General features: G+C 36.3%; 1 protein-coding gene and 1 non-coding gene across 12 annotated transcripts in view; both read left to right on the forward strand.

The window, feature by feature from the left end:
* The window catches only part of BTBD8 (BTB domain containing 8), a 93,769-nt gene extending 77,539 nt beyond the window's left edge, over positions 1-16,230 (forward strand). For all 11 annotated transcript variants that reach the window (XM_086391121.1, XM_086391122.1, XM_086391123.1 and 8 more), the window contains 6 exons: positions 1,611-1,672; positions 8,920-9,625; positions 9,845-9,932; positions 10,364-10,503; positions 11,774-14,095; positions 15,369-16,230. In XM_086391121.1, the coding sequence (XP_086247247.1) occupies positions 1,611-1,672; positions 8,920-9,625; positions 9,845-9,932; positions 10,364-10,503; positions 11,774-14,095; positions 15,369-15,838 (3,788 nt within the window). In that variant the 3' untranslated portion in view covers positions 15,839-16,230. The remainder of the gene's footprint in view (positions 1-1,610; positions 1,673-8,919; positions 9,626-9,844; positions 9,933-10,363; positions 10,504-11,773; positions 14,096-15,368) is intronic.
* Positions 16,231-16,636: 406 nt separating this feature from the next.
* Positions 16,637-16,708, forward strand: TRNAE-UUC (transfer RNA glutamic acid (anticodon UUC)). The gene has a single exon. It is a non-coding gene; the product is annotated as a tRNA-Glu (tRNA).
* Positions 16,709-20,732: the final 4,024 nt, after the last annotated feature.

The raw sequence follows: 20,732 nt of genomic DNA on the forward strand, positions 1-20,732 counted from the left end.
TAACACATGGATATATTAAATTCTTTAATGGTTTAGTCAGAATATGATCTGCTCTGTCTTGTGTTAGGAGTATAATATGCTAGTGTAGCTAGATGTGATCTCAGGAATACTTTGCAAAGAAATCCAACAAAATAATAAAACAACAAAATCTATGAAACAACAAAAGTCATGAGAAGGTCTTTATAAATTGAAATTTTTTTCCTGTGACTATTTCTGTTCTGATTTTTAGATGACAGTTCATCTGTATGATTCAGTGTGAAAAAATAAGATCAGCATTCCATGCGTAGGTGTCAGTCAACTCTCTTCTGTTTGAAAGTAAACTTTGTTTTTCTCCGTTTTTTAAAGGATTTCATAGTTGGATCCCAAACAATCTTCTTTATCTTAGTTCTGCAGAGTGCTAATATAAAATACATGTAAATACAAACACATACACATACTTACAACAAAATGTTATTGGCATTCCAACTAATTGTCAAAAAGAACTTTTCAATCTACTACATCAGTGTAAAAATAATTTTTAAAATCTTAAATATGTTGAATTATAATGAGTCCTGACCTATGCATAATTACTGCATTGGGAAATCCCAGATAAAGGAGTATTTCTGGGTTCTCTTTTTTATAACACTTCTTATGTTCTAGTTTGAGTTACTGATCTTTGGGAGAAATCTTGAATTAATTTCTACCTGTATATTTTTGTGCAGTCATTTGCTGACCACAAACCAGTCCTTGTAATTTTATTTCTAGGAACCTGCTTTGTCTTATAATTCCTATAGAACAGAGATAGTAGAAGGTGTATGGTAGAATTACAGATAATTTAATGTATTTTTCATCAGCTATTTTAATAAAAATAAAATTGGAAATTATATATATCTCTTCAAAATATATTTTAAAGCTATATAACCTTCAAAAGGAAAAAATCCATTAGCTAAACTATATTTACAGCTCTTGTATCATTATTCCTATATTTTTCCCTGACGTCATTTAAATTCTTATTTAAAGAATATCAACTGAGTTCCCCAATAATTTCCATATAAACCTAAATCTATAAAATGAATTTTTATGTGATTCTAAAAAGAATGATATAAAGTTTAAGGACTGTCTTATGTTTTATTTTCAACAAAACCATATTTTTTCTCTTTACTCTTTCCTCCTGACATACCTGCAAAATTAGAAAATTTTAACAGTGTTTTTATATTTTTAGGGTAGAAATTTTCTCATATTTAATAGTTTATAAAATATTACATTTGCCACAATCTGTACTTTTTTTAATTTGGAAAACCAGCTAAAAGGAAGTTATCTCTAAAATTTCACACCTTGAGAAAATTCTAGGTTTTTGTAAATGTACAAATCTTCTCCACAAGGCTATATGTTTCTCATGTATTAATTTTAATAACATAAAATGCATAGGAACAAGAAAATAAGATTCAAAATAAATTTCTTTAAGATAACTTCTAAAGCAGATAGTTATTTAGTGTATTAGATTGTTTCAGCTTTTTAAAAGTTATTTCCATCAAAATATAGCCATTTTCTGCTGATATATTATTATCCCTTTACTTCTGTGGTAATAAGAGTGCTTCCTATAAAAATAAATTGCTATTTTTCCCCTACAGCTGCATTTGACAAAGGTGATGACCGAAGACTTGGCAAAAAGCCTATATTCAGTAGCTCTCAGGTAAACTTTTACAGTTTTATAAGCCCAGATGAAAAATAATTTAAATTTTATTATTTTATATTTCAGAATAATTTTTTAAAATTTATTCATTAACTAAAGCTGTTCCTGGATGGAAATAATTTTGACTCTTTTTTAAATCAAGTAAACAGTTTTAAATTTTTAAGTGATAATCATTTTTTATATCCAGTTGACATGGGAAGTGAAATATTGTCTACCTTTTTTATTTCCTTGAAAACCTTTTTGGCAACTAGCACAGTGGAACTATTCCAGATCAGAAATTGTCCAGAATTCTAAATTCATTTCCATGTCTATTTTTCTTTCTTTCTTTTTTTTATGTCTATTTTTCTAATTAACCTACTTCTTAAAAAGAAGATTTTAGTTGTCCCAGTTTTCTCTAAACTAAGATTTTAATCCACATAAGGTATTTTTGGTGTGCAAAAGGCAATTAACATCAAGAGTACAGTTGTGTTCACTTTAAAAGTTACTTGGTGTACTTACATGCTGCTGCTGCTGCTAAGTTGCTAACCAAAATAGTCAAACTCTCTTTTTTTTATTTATTTTATTCATTTATTTATTTATTTTTGGCTGTGTTCGGGTCTTTGTTGCTGTGCAAGCGAGTAGGGGTAACAAAGTAGAATGGTGGCTGCCAGGGTCTGGGGAGACAAGGCAAAGGGGAATAATTGTTCAATGAGGATTAAGTTTCAGTTTTGCAAGGTGAAAAAGTTCTAGAGGTTTGTTGCACAGCAAGGCATATATAGTCAACCTGACTGTACTACACACTTAAAAATAATTAAGATGGTAAGTTTTATGTTATTTGTTTTTTAGCACATTTACACATACACACCGGAGAAGGGAATGGCACCCACTCCAGTACTCTTGCCTGGAAAATCCCATGGACGGAGGAGCCTGGTGGGCTACAGTCCATGGGGTCGCTGAGGGTCGGACACGACTGAGCGACTTCACTTTCACTTTTCACTTTCATGCATTGGAGAAGGAAATGGCAACCCACTCCAGTGTTCTTGCCTGGAGAATCCCAGGGACAGGGGAGCCTGGTGGGCTGCCGTCTATGGGGTCACACAGAGTCGGACACGACTGAAGTCACTTAGCAGCAGCAGCAGCACACATACACACACATACACACACACATTATTAATGATGGTTAGAGTTTCAGTCTAGCTAACTTAATATATGTGAAAATTATACTAACCTAGACATGCATTCCAATGATATGGAGACATACACTGAGAGTTCCAGTTTGAAATGCAAAGAGTATATTGCCCTTGCAAGAATGGAATAGGGAATCTTTCCTGCCTTATCGGCTAGTAGATAGGAACTCATACAGCTTCAAGCCACAACCAGTAGCTCTCATGGCTGTGGCAGAGGTCAAGCTCCAAATGTCTTGGGTGAAAAACTGTGGGACACTGGAGCTTTTTGCTAGTACACCTCCTAGCACTATTTCCCTAAGCCTATTTCATAACATACTAGCTCCATCATTTAAAAAGTTAAAATATAGTAAAAACGATGTAAAGGAATAGTACTAGACCTGAAAGTGTGTCTAAGAGGAAGGCTTTAGAGGGTTACTCTTCTTCTTTATCATATGGTGAACATTCCTAAATGGTCAATTGTATATAAGAAACATATGTAAACTTTGTAGATATAAATCACAGATTGTCTAAAAATGCATATACATTGAATTCTCACCATGTAATGTTAATGCTGAAATTTCTAAAGGACTATCAGTTCAGTTCAGTTCAGTCGCTCAGTAGTGTCCGACTCTTTGCGACCCCATGAATCACACACGCCAGGCCTCCCTATCCATCACCAGCTCCCGGAGTTCACTCAGACTCACGTCCATCAAATCAGTGATGCCATCCAGCCATCTCATCCTCTGTCGTCCCCTTCTCTTCTTGCCCCCAACCCCTCCCAGCATCAAAGTGTTTTCCAGTGAGTCAACTCTTTGCATGAGGTGGCCAAAGTACTGGAGTTTCAGCTTTAGCATCATTCCTTCCAAAGAAATCCCAGGGCTGATCTCCTTTAGAAAGGACTGGTTGGATCTCCTTGCAGTCCAAGGGACTCTCAAGAGTCTTCTCCAACACCATAGTTCAAAAGCATCAATTCTTCAGCCCTCAGCTTTCTTCACAGTCCAACTCTCATATCCATACACGACCGCTGGAAAAACCATAGCTTTGACTAGATGGACCTTTGTTGGCAAAGTAATGTCTCTGCTTTTGAATATGCTGTCTAGGTTGGTCATAACTTTCCTTCCAAGGAGTAAGCGTCTTTTAATTTCATGGCTGCAATCACCATCTGCAGTGATTTTGGAGCCCCCCAAAATAAAGTCTGCCACTGTTTCCACTGTTTCCCCATCTATTTGCCATGAAGTGATGGGACCAGATGCCATGATCTTCGTTTTCTGAATGTTGAGCTTTAAGCCCACTTTTTCACTCTCCTCTTTCACTTTCATCAGGAGGTTTTTTAGTTCTTCTTCACTTTCTGCCATAAGGGTGGTGTCATCTACATATCTGAGGTTATTGATATTTCTCCTGGCAATCTTGATTCCAGCTTGTGCTTCCTCCAGCCCAGCGTTTCTCATGATGTACTCTGCATATAAGTTAAATAAGCAGGGTGACAATATACAGCCTTGACATACTCCTTTTCCTATTTGGAACCAGTCTGTTGTTCCATGTCCAGTTCTAACTGTTGCTTCCTGACCTGCATATAGGTTTCTCAAGAGGCAGGTCAGGTGGTCTGGTATTCCCATCTCTTTCAGAATTTTCCACATTTCATTGTGATCCACACAGTCAAAGACTTTGGCATAGTCAGTGAAGCAGAAATAGATGTTTTTCTGGAACTCTTGCTTTTTCGATGATCCAGCGGATGTTGGCAATTTGATCTCTGGTTCCTCTGCCTTTTCTAAAACCAGATTGAACATCTGGAAGTTCACAGTTCACATATTGCTCTGAAGCCTGCTTGGAGAATTTTGAGCATTACTTTACTAGCGTGTGAGATGAGTGCAATTGTGTGGTAGTTTGAGCATTCTTTGGCATTGCCTTTCTTTGGGATTGGAATGAAAGCTGACCTTTTCCAGTCCTGTGGCCACTGCTGAGTTTTCCACATTTGCTGGCATATTGAGTATAGCACTTTGACAGCATCATCTTTCAGGATTTGAAATAGCTCAACTGGAATTCCATCACCTCCACTAGCTTTGTTCGTAGTGATGCTTTCTAAGGTCCACTTGACTTCACATTCCAGGATGTCTGGCTCTAGGTGAGTGATCACACCATCGTGATTATCTTGGTCATGAAGATTTTTTTGGACAGTTCTTCTGTGTATTCTTGCCACCTCTTCTTAATCTCTTCTGCTTCTCTTAGGTCCATACCATTTCTGTCCTTTATTGAGCCCATCTTTGCATGAAATGTTCCCTTGGTATCTCTAATTTTCTTGAAGAGATCTCTAGTCTCTCCCATTCTGTTGTTTTCCTCTATTTCTTTGCAATGATTGCTGAGGAAGGCTTTCTTATCTCTTCTTGCTATTCTTTGGAACTCTGCATTCAGATGCTTATGTCTTTCCTTTTCTCCTTTGCTTTTCGCTTCTCTTCTTTTTACAGCTATTTGTAAGGCCTCCCCAGACAGCCATTTTGCTTTTTTGCATTTCTTTTCCGTGGGGATGGTCTTACCCCTGTCTCCTGTACAATGTCATGAACCTCAGTCCATAGTTCATCAGGCACTCTGTCTATCAGAGCTAGTCCCTTAAATCTATTTCTCACTTCCACTGTATAATCATAAGGGATTGATTTAGGTCATGAAAAGACTCTGATGCTGGGAGGGATTGGGGGCAGGAGGAGAAGGGGACGACAGAGGATGAGATGGCTGGATGGCATCACTGACTCAATGGACGTGAGTCTGAGTGAACTCCGGGAGTTGGTGATGGACAGGGAAGCCTGGCGTGCTGCAGTTCATGGGCTCGCAAAGAGTCGGACACAACTGAGTGACTGAACTGAACTGAATGGTCTAGTGGTTTTCCCTACTTTCTTCAATTTAAGTCTCAATTTGACAAAAGGAGTTCATGATCTGAGCCACAGTCAGCTCCCGGTCTTGTTTTTGCTGACTGTATAGAGCTTCTCCATCTTTGGCTGCAAAGAATATAATCAGTCTGATTTCGGTGTTGACCATCTGGTGATGTCCATGTGTAGTCTTCTCTTGTGTTGTTGGAAGATGGTGTTTGCTATGACCAGTGCGATCTCTTGGCAAAACTCTATTAGCCTTTGCCCTGCTTCATTCCGTATTTCAAGGCCAAATTTGCCTCTCTTTCCAGGTATCTCTTGACTTCCTACTTTTGCATTCCAGTCCCCTATAATGAAAAGGACATCTTTTTTGGTTGTTAGTTCTAAAAGGTCTTGTAGGTCTTCACTGAACTATTCAACTTCAGCTTATTCAGCATTACTGGTTGAGGCATAAACTTGGATTACTGTGATATTGAATGGTTTGTCTTGGAAATGAACAGAGATCATTCTGTCGTTTTTGAGATTGCATCCAAGTACTGCATTTCGGACTCTTTTGTTGACCATGATGGCCACTCCATTTCTTCTGAGGGATTCCTGCCCGCAATAGTAGATATAATGGTCATCTGAGTTAAATTCACCCATTCCAGTCCATCTTAGTTCTCTGATTCTTAGAATGTCGACATTCACTCTTGCCATCTCCTGTTTGACCACTTCCAATTTGCCGTAATTTATGGACCTAACATTCCAGGTTCCTATGCAATATTGCTCTGTACAGCATCGGACCTTGCTTCTATCACCAGTCACACCAACAACTGGGTATTGTATTTGCTTTTGGCTCCATCCCTTCATTCTTTCTGGAGTTATTTCTCCACTGATCTCCAGTAGCATATTGGGCACTTACTGACCTGGTGAGTTCCTCTTTCAGTATCCTATCATTTTGCCTTTTCATAGTGCTCATGGGGTTCTCAAGGCAAGAACACTGAAGTGGTTTGCCATTCCATTCTGTAGTGGACCACATTCTGTCAGACCTCTCCACCATGACCCACCCGTCTTGGGTGGCCCCACAGGGCATGGCTTAGTTTCACTGGGTTAGCCAAGGCTGTGGTCCATGTGATTAGATTGACTAGTTTTCTGTGATTATGGTTTCAGTGTGTCTGCCCTCTGATGCCCTCTCGCAACACTTACCATCTTACTTGGGTTTCCCTTACCTTGGACATGGGGTGTCTCTTCATGGCTGCTCCAGCAAAGCGCAGCCACTGCTCCTTACCTTGGACAAGGGATATCTCCTCACCGCCGCCCCTCCTGACCTTGAACGTGGAGTAGCTCCTCTCAGCCCTCCTGTGCCCGTGCAGCCACCTACTCCATATATTATATAAATACTTTAAAATAAATAGACTCCAGGATAGAGTAAATTATGTAAGATTAGTTTTAAAGGTGGGAAGAGGTCTAACATCAGAGTCTTCCTGGTCTTAAGTATTAAAAATAGAGAAATTTATTTTTTGAGCTAAGATTTGATCAAGAAAACAAAATCGAGGACCAAGCCTATTTGAAGTTTACAAGTATTACACAGAATCCTAGTACACTGCACTGAATGGGACCAGTCTGTACCCCTAAATATGCATAATTTGAGGCCCAGAGACGTTAATAATGAGTTCTTAAATATCTGAGATTTTTTTCTTCATTTAGAAGCAAAGTTAGAATAAGAATCTAATTATTCTTTATACCTTGCTTTTTGCTAAACTTAACTAGCTTATTTATTATTTATGTATATATGTATGTGTATGTGAACATAAACACACACTTACCTATTTCTATCTTAAACAAATTTTCATTGTAAATAGAAGCTTTTTATATTTCGAAATAACTAGACCTTGAACTGTATATCAATATATGCTCAAGGTGGATAACCATCATCACACGTTCTTTGAGTACCCAGTGTGTGAAGGGCCTGGTGCTAAGGGATCAAAGAAGACAACACAGGTTCTGCCTCACACCTCTACAATTTCATAACAGCCTTCCAATGGAGGGGGGGCAGTATTTACATAAAAAGTGGCAATATATTCTTAAAATTTTATTCTATAATTCATACCAGTTATTCACTTCCATACAAGGTTGGTTCTAACCAAAATGATAAAGTAGGTGAATTGTCTTTAGTGCCCTTCTATTTTCCTCTTTTTACCTATTTCATTTGTCTTTAGGACCCCTGTTCTTTTCTCCAGACAACCAATACTGTATTAAGATGCTGTGGGTGATGTTTATGGGTTTGGGTTTTTTTTGTTTTTTTTTTTGCTCTTCCCCTGCCCTCAAAACCAAACTTTTCAAATGTCAGTGTGTTATTTCCCAGAAGTTTCCCTCTGGCCCTTGCCTCCAGAGGACTAAATATTCAGTGATAAAGTTTCTGGCATTTGGTAAATAGGATTGAAGAGAGAATTTTTGGTGAAAAATCATTATGATGTCCCTCACAGCTTACCATGTAATGACTACCTGCTTAAAGCAGTAAATCTTGAGCTCAAGTCCTAGTTCAGTCCCTTTTCATCATGTGCATGCATGTGAGTGCTAAGTCGCTTCAGTCATGTCTGATTATTTGCGACCCTATGGATTATAGCCTGCTAGGCTTCTCTGTCCGTGGGATTTTCCAGCCCACAGAGTGGGCTGCCGTGCCCTCCTCCAGGAGATCTTCCTGACCCGGATACTGAACCCTTGTCTCTTACATCTCCTGCATTGGCAGGTGGGTTTCTTTACCACTAGCATCACCTGGGAAGCCCATGGCCTTGGGTAAATTCCATACCTGCTTTAACCCCTGGTTTCTTGTCTAAGAAATGGAGATAGCAGCAGGAGATATCTTACAGAATTGTTGTGAGGAATACGTGAGATGATATATGAAAAGCATTTTAGCACAAAACCTGGGAGTGGGCTTTCAAAAAATGTGGGATACTATCGTTTACCCAAGGCATCCTAATACTGTTAAGTGTTCATCTCTACCGTAATTTCGTAAAGTTAAATAGTATGCCTTTTTAAAAGTAGAATTTTCTATTAATTGTTGTTTGTTGTATTTCAGATTTGATTAAGGTAAGGTGATCAAAGACACATTTAAGTGATCCAAGATAATTCAAGTTTTAAGTGGCCCTAAATCATAATGTGAATTTTGCGGCTTTTTCCTCTTTGAAAAACTGGCTATTGAAACATAAAGCATTACGTGTCAAAGACTTGTCAAAATACAAAGTATTTTTTTTCTTTTTTGTAGCAAAGAAAACAGGTTTCTGACTGTGGTGCTATAAAAAACAAATCCGCTGGAGGAAGTAACAAGCAAGAGTGTCTGAGTTATCTCTCTGCTCATCAGAAGATGAAATCTGATGGATTAGGAGCCTCTGGACATTCATCAAGTACTAATAGAAATTCTATAAATAAAACTTTGAAGCATGATGATTTAAAGGAAAAGGATCCAAAACCAGCATCCAAGAGTACAAAAGAATTAAAAACTGTGGAAAAAAATGTTTCTGGAAAGCCCAAAGCTATCATAAAGCCCAAAACGGAAAATAGTGATAATGCAAAGTCAACAAACCTGTCACCTAGACAAGCTGTGGAAAGATCAGCAACAGCAGCACCAAATGAACAGAAAAATTCAGGAAATGGAAAAGGAGTGAGAAATCAGGAAGAGCAAATTACAGGTGCCAGACCCAAGGTACTCACTGGAAATTTAAATGTGCAAACCAAAGCAAAGCCTTTGAAGAAAGTGACAGGCAAAGATTCTCCACACCTCCGAATGGCAGGGCCCTCCAGCAGATCTACAAATTCAAGTATGGAATTACTGACTTCCACTGACTCTCTAGATGAACCAAAAGAAAATGGGTCAATGAAAGAGAAGCTTCCTGGTCATAAACCTTCCTCTTGTGACTCTCGAGGACAGACTGTGAAAAACAGCGTAGAAGGTATCAAAACTTCCACTGTAGGTGAGTTTTAGCACTCTGATACTTTTATTTAGTTTCAAATGCCAAAAAGAATTTAGTTACATATATTTATGCAAACTGAGGAAAAAGTTTTTCTCATTCTAACATTTAATTTTGTATATATTGTATTTAATTTTGTATATATTGTATGACCAGTGAATTTATACATAATTATTACATAGTTACTGTTCAATCTCATGACTCACTCATCTTCATTTACAGCAATGAAATCTCGACCTGTTTCAAAAGATACCAATGGAATTTCCAATAAAAAAAGCACTCATGAACAGGAATCTAATACACATAACAGGTAAGTCTTCATTATTTTACCTAGACATTAGCTTTCTCTGGAAGTCAATCATATACCAACTTCTAGCTAAATATTGTTAAAATATTTTTCCTTAGAAAACTTAATATATTTATATAATGATACTTTAAAACTTATTATACAAAATGATAGAAGAATAATGTATCCTTGTGGCACCTAATTATGCATTGCTTTCCCATAATTGAGCTACAGTTTTATAAACTTAAACACTTACAAACATATGACTTTTTCTATTTTCAGAAAAGAGATATTTTTTACTTCTTTGAGAAAAAGTGTTTTTCTTCTTGCTTTTTTTTTAATTGACATTTAATTGATGTACAGTGTTGTGAAAAACTGTATTTCATGCATGGGTCTTTTAAAAAATTATGTTTCAGAGTCTCAGTGTAATACTGAACACAAATAATTTTTCTTAGTGTGCTAAAGAAGATCACCAGCAAAGGATACAGTGATCCAGTACCACAGGCAATTTTAAAAAAAAGGGGAAATGGCAATGGATGTGCTACAGCTCCGCAGAGGACAAAGAATGCCACAGCTAATCTTGCTAAAACTCAAGGTAAAGTTGAAATACTCCTAGGTTTTACTTCTTTGTTTAAATGGAATAAGCAGAACTCTGATTCTGGAACTTCAGCAAGAGATAAGCAAAATACAACATGACTTCACTCATTTTACATTCATTTCATACTTCAGAGACAAGATTTTATTCTTCCACTTTTCAGACAAGTATTTTGGTATTTTGGGGTATAAGTTTACTCTTTATTTTCTTTTGTGAAAATCATATTAAGGGAGTCACTAGGCTATCTGCATTTCTGGTCCTTCTGTATATTATGCTTGTGTTTCTTCAAAGCTTCACTGATAACTCTAAGAATTCCATCTGCAAAGCCATCACTAAAGAGCTCTTTAAAAACTAATGGTACAGTCTAGAGAGCTGTCATACGTAGGAAGGAAGAATTTTCTCTCTAGACTCTGTGCTGTGCCTGTTGTTTTCCATGTTGTAAGAAAGAGAAGAATACTGATCAGATTGCATAGTTTGCTAATATAATAACAGATTTTAAAAATTAATTTGCTTCATGCATTAAGCATTCACATATGTAAGAGCAGTTTGTAAAATGCTAAACACAGTTCTGATGTAGGTAATGAATTAATACTGAAAGTAAATTTTAAAATAAGCCAGAGAAAAATTGTTCATATTCTAATAACAGATAAAAATTAAACATTTAACAAGATTTGGTAATTCTATTTGACAGTTTTAAATGCTCAAAATATCATCTCTAGAACTTCAACCATTATAAACAAGTGAATTCTCAAAATCAATCCTCTTTCCTTCCAGTAACCAGCTTTAGTTTCAACTGCAGATCTAAGTTGTTAACCCTAATGAGCTATAATAATAATGATCTGGTTATGAGAAATAAATTATTTTTTTACTGTTGGAAGAAAAAATTGCAACAATTTCAACATTTCTATTTTGTATTTAGTTTGCTTCTCCTTTTCAACTGTGTGGAACAGTCTATTTTCCGCCCCTAGAACTTCAAAGGGAAGACCCTTATAACTCTCTTGGCATAAGAAAACCAGATTTTTCTACCTGCATATATTTATGCAAATCCAATTCTGGCATAAGATTCAATGCTCTTTGCTTGAAGAAGAGAGAGCCTATTTTAATAATTTTACTTAAGATGCTGCAATAACTCCTAATTTGTAATTGTCCATTTGATCTTATGTTACCATTTCATCATGTTATCTTTTTGTTTCTTTTAAAGGATTTTAAAAACCATATTGAATTTCACTCACAAACTGGAAGATATATTTTTTTAATTTTCTTTTCTTAGGATCCCAAGGATCACCAAATTCAGTAAAATCTTCAGTCTCTTCAAGGCAATCTGATGAAAATGTGACAAAATTGGACCACAGTGTAACTACAGATAAACAGACGCCTAAGAGAAAAATTGTCAAGCAAGGACAAACAGCTTTGCCTAAGATTGGTGCAAAAAAGGTCACAGTGCCTAAAAACCCAAATCAACCCAAAAGAGGTGAAAATTTGAATAATAAAGATGCAAAACCGAAAACACTTCCTGAACAGGTTATACTGAAGACTCTGCCTTCTTCTCAGAGACCTTTAAAAAGTGAACCATCTGTTGTCCAAAAAAGTGTGTCTCTTGATGTGTGTGACAATAATAACAAAGGCAGTGTTTCTGAACAGAAGCCTCATGAACCTCTAACTAATCTCACAGCCAAAACCAGTGATGCAGAAGCATTTCAGTCACCATGCATACTCGACTCACAGAAGACACTGAACAATCAAGAAAAAGAGAAGTTGGTGTTAGAATGCCAAAATATTTCAAATCTGGATAAATTAATAAAACGTGAACTGGAATCAAAACAGATCTGTTCAGTTAAAAGTGAAACAAATGTTTCTGGCCACAAAAAAATAGATCACTGCACCACAGCTAAAATACCTTGTCATTCTGATGAGACTGATAATGTCGATCCAAAATGTTATAGTACCACTGCTCTAAAATCCATGATTTCAAATCCTAAAGAAAACTCTTTGAACTCTAATCCAGTTTGTGACTTAGACTCAGCACACGTAGAACAACTCCATTCAGAATTAGATAGGAAGAAGCAAGTAGGGAGAAAAGATACAAACCAAAAATTAAGCATTAAATGTGTGAAAGATGTTTTACCTTGGGTTCCTGAAAAGACAAATGGTACCTTAAATTCTGGTCAAGATGACAGAAAATCTAAAATTCATGTAGAAGAACAGACAGTTCCTAGTCAGTTGTCTGATGACTCTGCCATGAATGAAGACAATCATGCTACAGTAGAGTCACATATTTCCTCCAAGTGTTTTTTGGAACAAATATCAGGGAAAAATTCTAAAGATACGGAAACAACAGAAACTTCAGAGAGCCACGAAACTCCAGAAGCACCATTCATGAGTCACTGGAATTTGAGTACCAATGTTCTGCATCAGAGAGAGAGTCCTGAATCAGACAGTGGCAGTGTCACAACATCCTCTGATGACATAAAGCCCAGATCTGAAGACTATGATGCTGGAGGGTCTCAGGATGATGATGGGTCAAATGACAGAGGGGTTTCTAAATGTGGCACTATGCTGTGCCATGATTTTCTTGGAAGGAGCAGCAGTGATACCAGTACTCCTGAAGAATTAAAAATATATGATAGCAACTTAAGAATTGAAGTGAAAATGAAAAAGCAAGGTAGTAGTGATCTTTTCCAAGTTAATTCAACAAGTGATGATGAGATTCCCAGGAAAAGGCCAGAAATTTGGTCTCGATCTACAATAGTTCATCCTAGGGAAAAAGAAAATATTCCACGAGGCAGTGTCCAGTTTGTACAGGAGGTAGATCAGGTTTCTTCCTCAGCAGATGAAACAGAAGATGAAAGGTCTGAAGCTGAAAATGTTGCAGAAAATTTCTCTACATCTAACCCAGCTCTTCAGCAGTTTCAGGGGATAATTAATCTAGCTTTTGAAGATGCAACTGAAAATGAAAGTCATGAGTTTCGTGTAACTAAGAGTTTTAAAAGGTCTGTTTTACTTTCCGTAGATGAATGTGAAGAGATAGGATCTGATGAAGGGGAGGTCCATGCTCTCTTTCAACCTTCTGTAGATTCTCTCTCACCTTCTGATGTTTTTGATGGCATTTCTCATGAACATCATGGAAGGACCTGCTACTCCAGATACTCACATGGAAGTGAAGGTAGTGTTTTAGAATGCAGACAAAAGAAAAGCAATACTATATATAAAAACAAAAGCTTTCCCTTGGGTCTTAGTAGCGTTGACTCATCAAGAAAAGATAAACAGAGTGCTTCAGCCACAGAAAAAAAGGGTACAACAGATGTCCTGTCCAAAGGAGGCATACAGCTTCCTCCCGGAGATAAAGTATGTAGTGGAAGCAATGTGGATAATGACTTTGAGACACACAGCAAATTTTCAGATAGTGATATAAAATCTCAAGAAAGACCATGTCATTTGGAACTTCGTCAAAGAGAATCCAATTCCGACATACCAAAGAACAGCTTCACAAAGTCTCTGGACTCCTGTCGGAGTCAAGTTCTGCCTCAGGAAGGTCAAGTGAAAGAAAGCCATTCTACAGCTACCGAAAAAGCTAATATTGCTTTATCTGCAGGTAATGTACAGAAATAGACATGCTAAATTCATAAGAAAATGAGTTTATAGAATCTTAAAGTTGTCGGTAGCCCCTGAATGTTATATTTTAGTTAGGATAACTGCTTAAGCAACAGATTCAAATTTTAAATGAAAACTGGAATTTCTTAATAGAATGAAAATTAGCTAGTTGCTCTTAATTGTTCACTTAAAATCTTAGTGAAAAATTAACATCTAATAAAAATTTTGGTTGTTTATAGAGCTAACCTACTAAGAGATTTTGAGTAAAGAGAAAAACATAGTTTGCTATTATTTATTTATGTCTAATTTAACATAGGAATTCTTGACTATTAGAAATTTTATTATACATTGGATATGATTTATGAACTATGCTAATATATATCTAAGAGGGCTGTGCAATAAGTATAGTAATATGTAACTAAAAACACTGAAGTATTTTAACTAGATTAATTATTAAAATTTATATGCATTTTACAGAGATTAAGACTTTCAGGATCACTATAATTCAGTTCTAAAATTTTCAAGTAAAAAGATAAATTTCTTTAAAGAGATTATATTTAGAGAAATGATAACATATGAAAAAAGCCCAGGCTTATTTCATATGTATAGATGGTTTCCTGTCTAATTGTTTTGTGTGTTTGTCTTCCTTATTATTGTAATTTGAACTATGACCCACATTTAAAATATGCAATAGTGGCTGATTGAGTAGCTATTGTATACCAGAATGAAGAAAAATACTTACCGATAGTCCCTGTTCAGCAAAATCACAAGAGCAGGGAGCTCTTAAAGTTGTACCTTTTTGTTTGTCCTTGCTTGCATCCTTCTTTGCATGTGCAATGTACAAGGAAGTCTTTAGATAAAATGTATTGATTCTCCCTTTGAAACTGACTTACCTTAAACATCACCATCAAATAACCATGTCCTTTTTTCTCTTTAAGTTTCTATTGTAGTGAATTAGATATATGTGTGCATTCTGTTTATGTTTAAATAATTTTTGTTTTCTGTATCACAAGCTTTTACATTAAATTATGGAGAATTATGATTAGTTTCTTGTGTTGATTTTCCTGTTAAACATTACCTTCAAGTTTTTTTTTTAAACAGAGAAAAAGAAATGCCTCAAAAATCTTCTCAATTTTGTATAAATGTTATTTTTCCCATTCTGTGGGGGTTTTTTTGGACTATAACTGTTATATTGTGTTAATAGTTCTACAGAACTCTGAGGGGGTACCAACATGTGCAATTTTTACATTGTGTAGTATTATGAATTATTTCAGGAGACATAGATGGTTGTGACACAGTGGCACAAATCTACATGTATGACCATCGGCCTTCAAAAACCCTGTCTCCAATATATGAGATGGATGTAACAGAAGCATTTGAGCAGAAAATGGAATCAGAAACACAAGGTACAGACATGGATTTTGAAGATGAGCAACACTTTGCAAAACAAGACTGGACACTATTAAAGCAACTGCTCTCTGAACAGGACTCTAACTTAAATATCACAAATTCTGTTCCTGAAGACTTAAATTTAGCACAGTATCTAATTAATCAGACACTACTTTTAGCACGAGACAGCTCAAAACCTCAGGGTAAAGCACATGTAGACACTTTGAACAGATGGAGTGAACTAACATCTCCATTTGATGATTCCTCAGCAAGCATTACCATGGCTAGTTTTTCCTCTGAAGAATGTTCACCCCAAGGGGAATGGACAATTCTGGAACTGGAAACTCAGCATTAAGAGTGTTAACACTTCAGAAAATGTTAAAATATGCCACCTCTTTATTTTTTTGACATTTCTATTGTATCCAAATGATAACCGCATTAGCCAGATTTAGTCTGTCCTTACTATTGAGGAGGTCTTTCCAATTTAGTTGGTTTATTAATATGATATCATATGTAGAAAAAAGTGTTTTTTTTCCTAAAAATCTTGAGCATGTTTTCTATAATTATTGGAGAATTTAGAAGACCTATAAGGAAACCCTTGCTTTAGTTTTCCTTTCCTAACTGGTCAGTTACTTGTTTATCATTCAATAATTTAAAATGTGAATGCACAAGTAGAACAGTCCCTTTTTTCTCTGCATATGGTAACAATAATTTAACAATAAAAAAAACTTATCATGCTTGTGTCAATTTATGTAGAGTTAATCTGTGACATTCAAACTCAAGTTGATGTGGTTAGGCTGATAGCTAGTATTACGAAAAATCTTCACTTTTCCAGCCATTTAGATCCAGGAAATTGTTAAGTAAATGCATCTCAAATTTCATTGACATTTTTACTAAAACAAGAGAAGCAGAATTTCCTGTACCTCTTTTGGGGGATATATCCAGAGAAAGGCATCTGCTGTTATTCAAAAGAAGTAGGAAAACTGTCCATCAGTTTTATCTGTACAGTAATTCCTTTGGATGGTGGGATATAATAGAATTGGCATCTCTCAAAGCTTTGAAACTGACTCATAATTTCTCTAAAATATATCAGAAGTAAAAAAATCTTTTGGTTTAGAATTCCTTTAGTAATTTAACAAAGTTTTGGGGGAATTCCCTGGTGGTCCAGTGGTTAGGACTCCGTGCTTTCAATGCTGTGGCCCAGATTCAATCCCTGGTCAGGGAACTAAGATCCCATAAGCCAAGCAGTGCAGCCAAAAATGAAAATAAATTAATTCACAAAGTTTTCAACAAATGATAACAATAGAGATAATCTGTAACTATTTTGAATATCAACACCTATTAAATATACAATCATTTGGCATTCTTACACATTAGTTAATGTTAGCTACTAACCTGTTATACCATAAATTCGGTATGCTTTTTTTTAACTAGAAGCTCTGCAGGGGGCACTCATTCATTCAGTCAAGACACACATTTGTTCTAGGCTCTGAAGTGTGAAGATAAAGTTTGATTCCTGCTCCTCAAAACTGAGTTCAGTTTCTAATGAGAGGAAACCATATAAAGTCAAAAACAGTATTATAAGAACTTTGTATCTTAAAAGCTGGATGGGAATTTAGAGGTTAGTTTAATCCCTTCAAATTCCCAAGGAGGATTCTGAAGCCCAGAGGAATTTTTAAAGTGCCCAAGGTCCCACACTGATTTGTGAGCCAGAATCCAATATTCCTTAATTTCAGTTTGATGTTATTTCTACTCCACAACATACTTCATTTGGTATATGATAGAGTCAGAAACAGCACAGATTCTCAAGACAGTGTGTTATTTTCTTTTTCTCCAAATGTGAAATTGTTATTTTAATAAACTACCTCAGAAGTTTACAAATTTATTACTGAAACTTCATTTCTTTCATGTCATACATGCAAATAGATAGTAGGGAATGAGATTTGTATAGTATGACACCTTAGGTAATTTCAGGAGTATGCTTTCTTATCATGCGCTTTTATGAACAACATATCTACCAGTCTGTTTCCTGTGGGACTCTGGACTAGTTCTTTATCATTCAGGAAACATATATTGAAAAATAATTGCTGAAATTTACTTAGCACTTATTAGATGTTAGACACTATGCTTGTTGTCGTTCAGTCACTCAGTCCTGTCCAACTCTTTGTGATCCCATGGACTGCAGCATGCCAGGCTTCCCTGCCCTTCACTGTCTCCCAGAGTTTATGTCCATTGAATTGGTGATGCCATCCAACCATCTCGTCCTCTGTTGTCCCCTTCTACTCCTGCCTTCAATCTTTCCCAGCATCAGGGTCTTCTTCCAGTGAGTCAGCTGTTCGTATCAGGTGGCCAAAGTATTGGAGTTTCCCCTTCAGCATCAGTCCTTCCAATGAATATTCAGGACTGATTTCCTTTAGGATTGACTGGTTGGATCTCCTTTTAGTCCAAGGGACTCTCAAGAGTCTTCTCTAGCACCACAGTTCAAAAGCATCAGTTGTTCAGCACTCAACCTTTATAGTCCAACTCTCACATCCATACATGACTACTGGAAAAACCATAGCTTTGACTATACAGACCTTTATCAGCAAAGTGATGTCTCTGCTTTTTAATACACTGTCTAGGTTTGTCACAGCTTTTCTTCCAAGAAGCGTCTTTTAATTCCATGGCTGCAATCACCGTCTGCAGTGATTTTGGAGCCCAAGAAAATAAAGTCTGTCACTATTTCCATTTTTTTCCCATCTATTTGCCATGAAGTGATGGGACCAGATGCGGTGATCTTAGTTTTTTGAATGTTGACCTTTAAACCAGCTTTTTCACTCTCCTCTTTCACCTTCATCAAGAGGCTCTTTAGTTCCTCTTCACTTTCTGCCATTAGGGTGGTGTCATCTGCATATCTGAGGTTATTGATATTTCTCCCAGCAATTTTGATTCCAACTTGAGCTTCAACCAGCCTGACACTGTACTAAATGCTTTAAATATGCATTAACATTTAATTCTCACAACAGTTCTATGAGATATGTGTTCTTACCTTTTTTTTTTTTTTTTTCCCCAAAACAAGAGACACCTCGGGAAGGGGCACCTGGCCAGAGAGCAGCAGGGTAAGGGAACCCAGGAGAGCTGTTCTCTTCATCATTATTACACCTGAGGAAACTGATGTAGCATCCTTACCTGAGATGAGCTATCCCAGTGGAAGGAACTAAAAGAGAATTAACACATTATACTGTCATTTGGCGGATAACAATTGTGTATGGTCAGAGTTGTAAGAGCTCAGAGAGAAAAGCTATGAACAGATTGTCAGGAAGGAAAGATTAGAGAAAGCTTCTTAGGGCAAATAATATTCAGTGAATGACTTTATAGAATTTATTTAAAGAAAGGGCTTGATGGCTACAATCTTATTGGAAGTGTAGGTCAGGCAACCTGACTTGAAGATGCACTTTTATTGAAAGTACTTTGCTTTTTCTTAGATTGTGTGTTACAGTCAATAAAAATATTGAAATGTTTTAAAAAGATGCTTTTATCCATAGTTTACCTAAGACTCAAAAACTCCATACCCCCCCAAAAAAATCTAACTTTTAAAAAAATTTGAGTTCTTGGTACAGGACTGATAAAGATTGCCAAGAGAGAAGCAACCAAAACTCATATACTTTATGAGCATATGAGTTTGAAATGTCAAGGTGCACACTGAGACTAGTCCATTGGATTTGGACATGAGGACTTTATTCATAGTTTTTGTCAATTTTCTTTAAAGTAGTAGCAAGTACAGTATATACTCATATTGTGGGAATGCAATCTGGTACATTCTCATTCAAAAACTGACAGATATAACTAAACATATTCAAGAAAAACTAGTGCATATGCTCTAAATAAAAAGTACCTGTACTATGGTTTGCAGCAGTAATGAGGTATTGCCTCACACCAGTCAGAATAGCTGTTATCAAAAAGTGTACAAATAATAAATGCTGAAGAGGGTGTGGAGAAAAGGGATCCCTCATACACTGTTGGTGGGAATGTAAATTGGTGCAGCCACTATAGGAAACAGTATGGTGCTTTCTTAAAAAACTAAAAATAGACTATGGGAAACAGAATGCTGTTTCCTTTAAAAACTAAAAATAGGCTAACATACAAGGGAGGAAGAGTCCAGAGAGTAGAGTAGCAGGAGGATCGGGTTTGCATTTTAGAATGATCACTGTGGAAGCAGTATTCAAGGCAAGGAGACTAGTGATGACTGTTAAAATAATCAAGGCTTCAACTAGGGCAATAGCTGTGGAGACAGAAAGGAGTGGACATATCTGAGAGATTTAAGATGTGGGTTGGAAAAACTTACTGATCTGGGGACAAGAGGAGGGAACCATCTTAGAAGACTCAGGTTTCTGACTGAAGTGCCTGGGTAGTGGATGATATCATTAGCCAAAAAAAAATTAAGCAAGCTCAGGAGTGAGGATGAGTTTAATCTAGGACATACTGAGTCTGAGATGCCTGTAAGACATTCAAGAGGCTTGACACTATACTGTGGAAGTGTCAGAAAAACATGAAGACCAAAAAGGAGTGTTCAGAAGTAAGAGAACTAGGGAGCCAAGGATAAGAGGAGACAAGTGGTGAATATATAATCACCACTCATTGGAGATGGGCAAATCAAGGCTGAGATTCTACTCTAGCCTATCAAAGTGGCAAGGACTTTAAAAGTAATTTGTAAAAACAAATTCAACGTTAGCAAGAGAATTAGTAAGTTTGGGGTCTTCCAAATGTTGCAATGGGAGTCTAAATTACCTTTCCAGGAAGTAGTTTGGCAGTCTATGTTAAGAATGTTCATAACTTCATATCCTTAACCTAGTCCTTTCCCCTCATGGGATCTACCATTAAGAAATAAGAATTTGAGAGAAAATTTGTCTACAAAATATTTATCAGAGAGATCTATAAGTGAAAACTGAAAACCAGCTAAATGCCAACAGTAGGAGAAAGGCTAAATTATGATACAACTATATAACACATTATGCAGTGATTAAAATTGCTTTCAAAAAATTCTGTTTAACGTCAAGAGAAAAATACAAGAAAAAAACCAAAGTATTTATTTATAAATAAAATATCCAATTTTGTATACTAACAAGTACATAGAAGGGACTAAGTGTTAACAGTGATTGTGATTAAGTGGTGATTACTGTTTTTTATCTTTTAACTCATATTTTCCATGTTTTCTACAAGGCACAGAAGAATAGGTAGGGTTTTTGTTTGTGTTTAGGTAAGTTGTAGTG

The sequence above is a fragment of the Bos grunniens genome, chromosome 3, assembly GCF_055505025.1.
Source record: "Bos grunniens cultivar Pamir isolate PY7600 chromosome 3, Bosgru_T2T1.0, whole genome shotgun sequence".
In the NCBI taxonomy this organism is placed as follows: domain Eukaryota; kingdom Metazoa; phylum Chordata; class Mammalia; order Artiodactyla; family Bovidae; genus Bos; species Bos grunniens.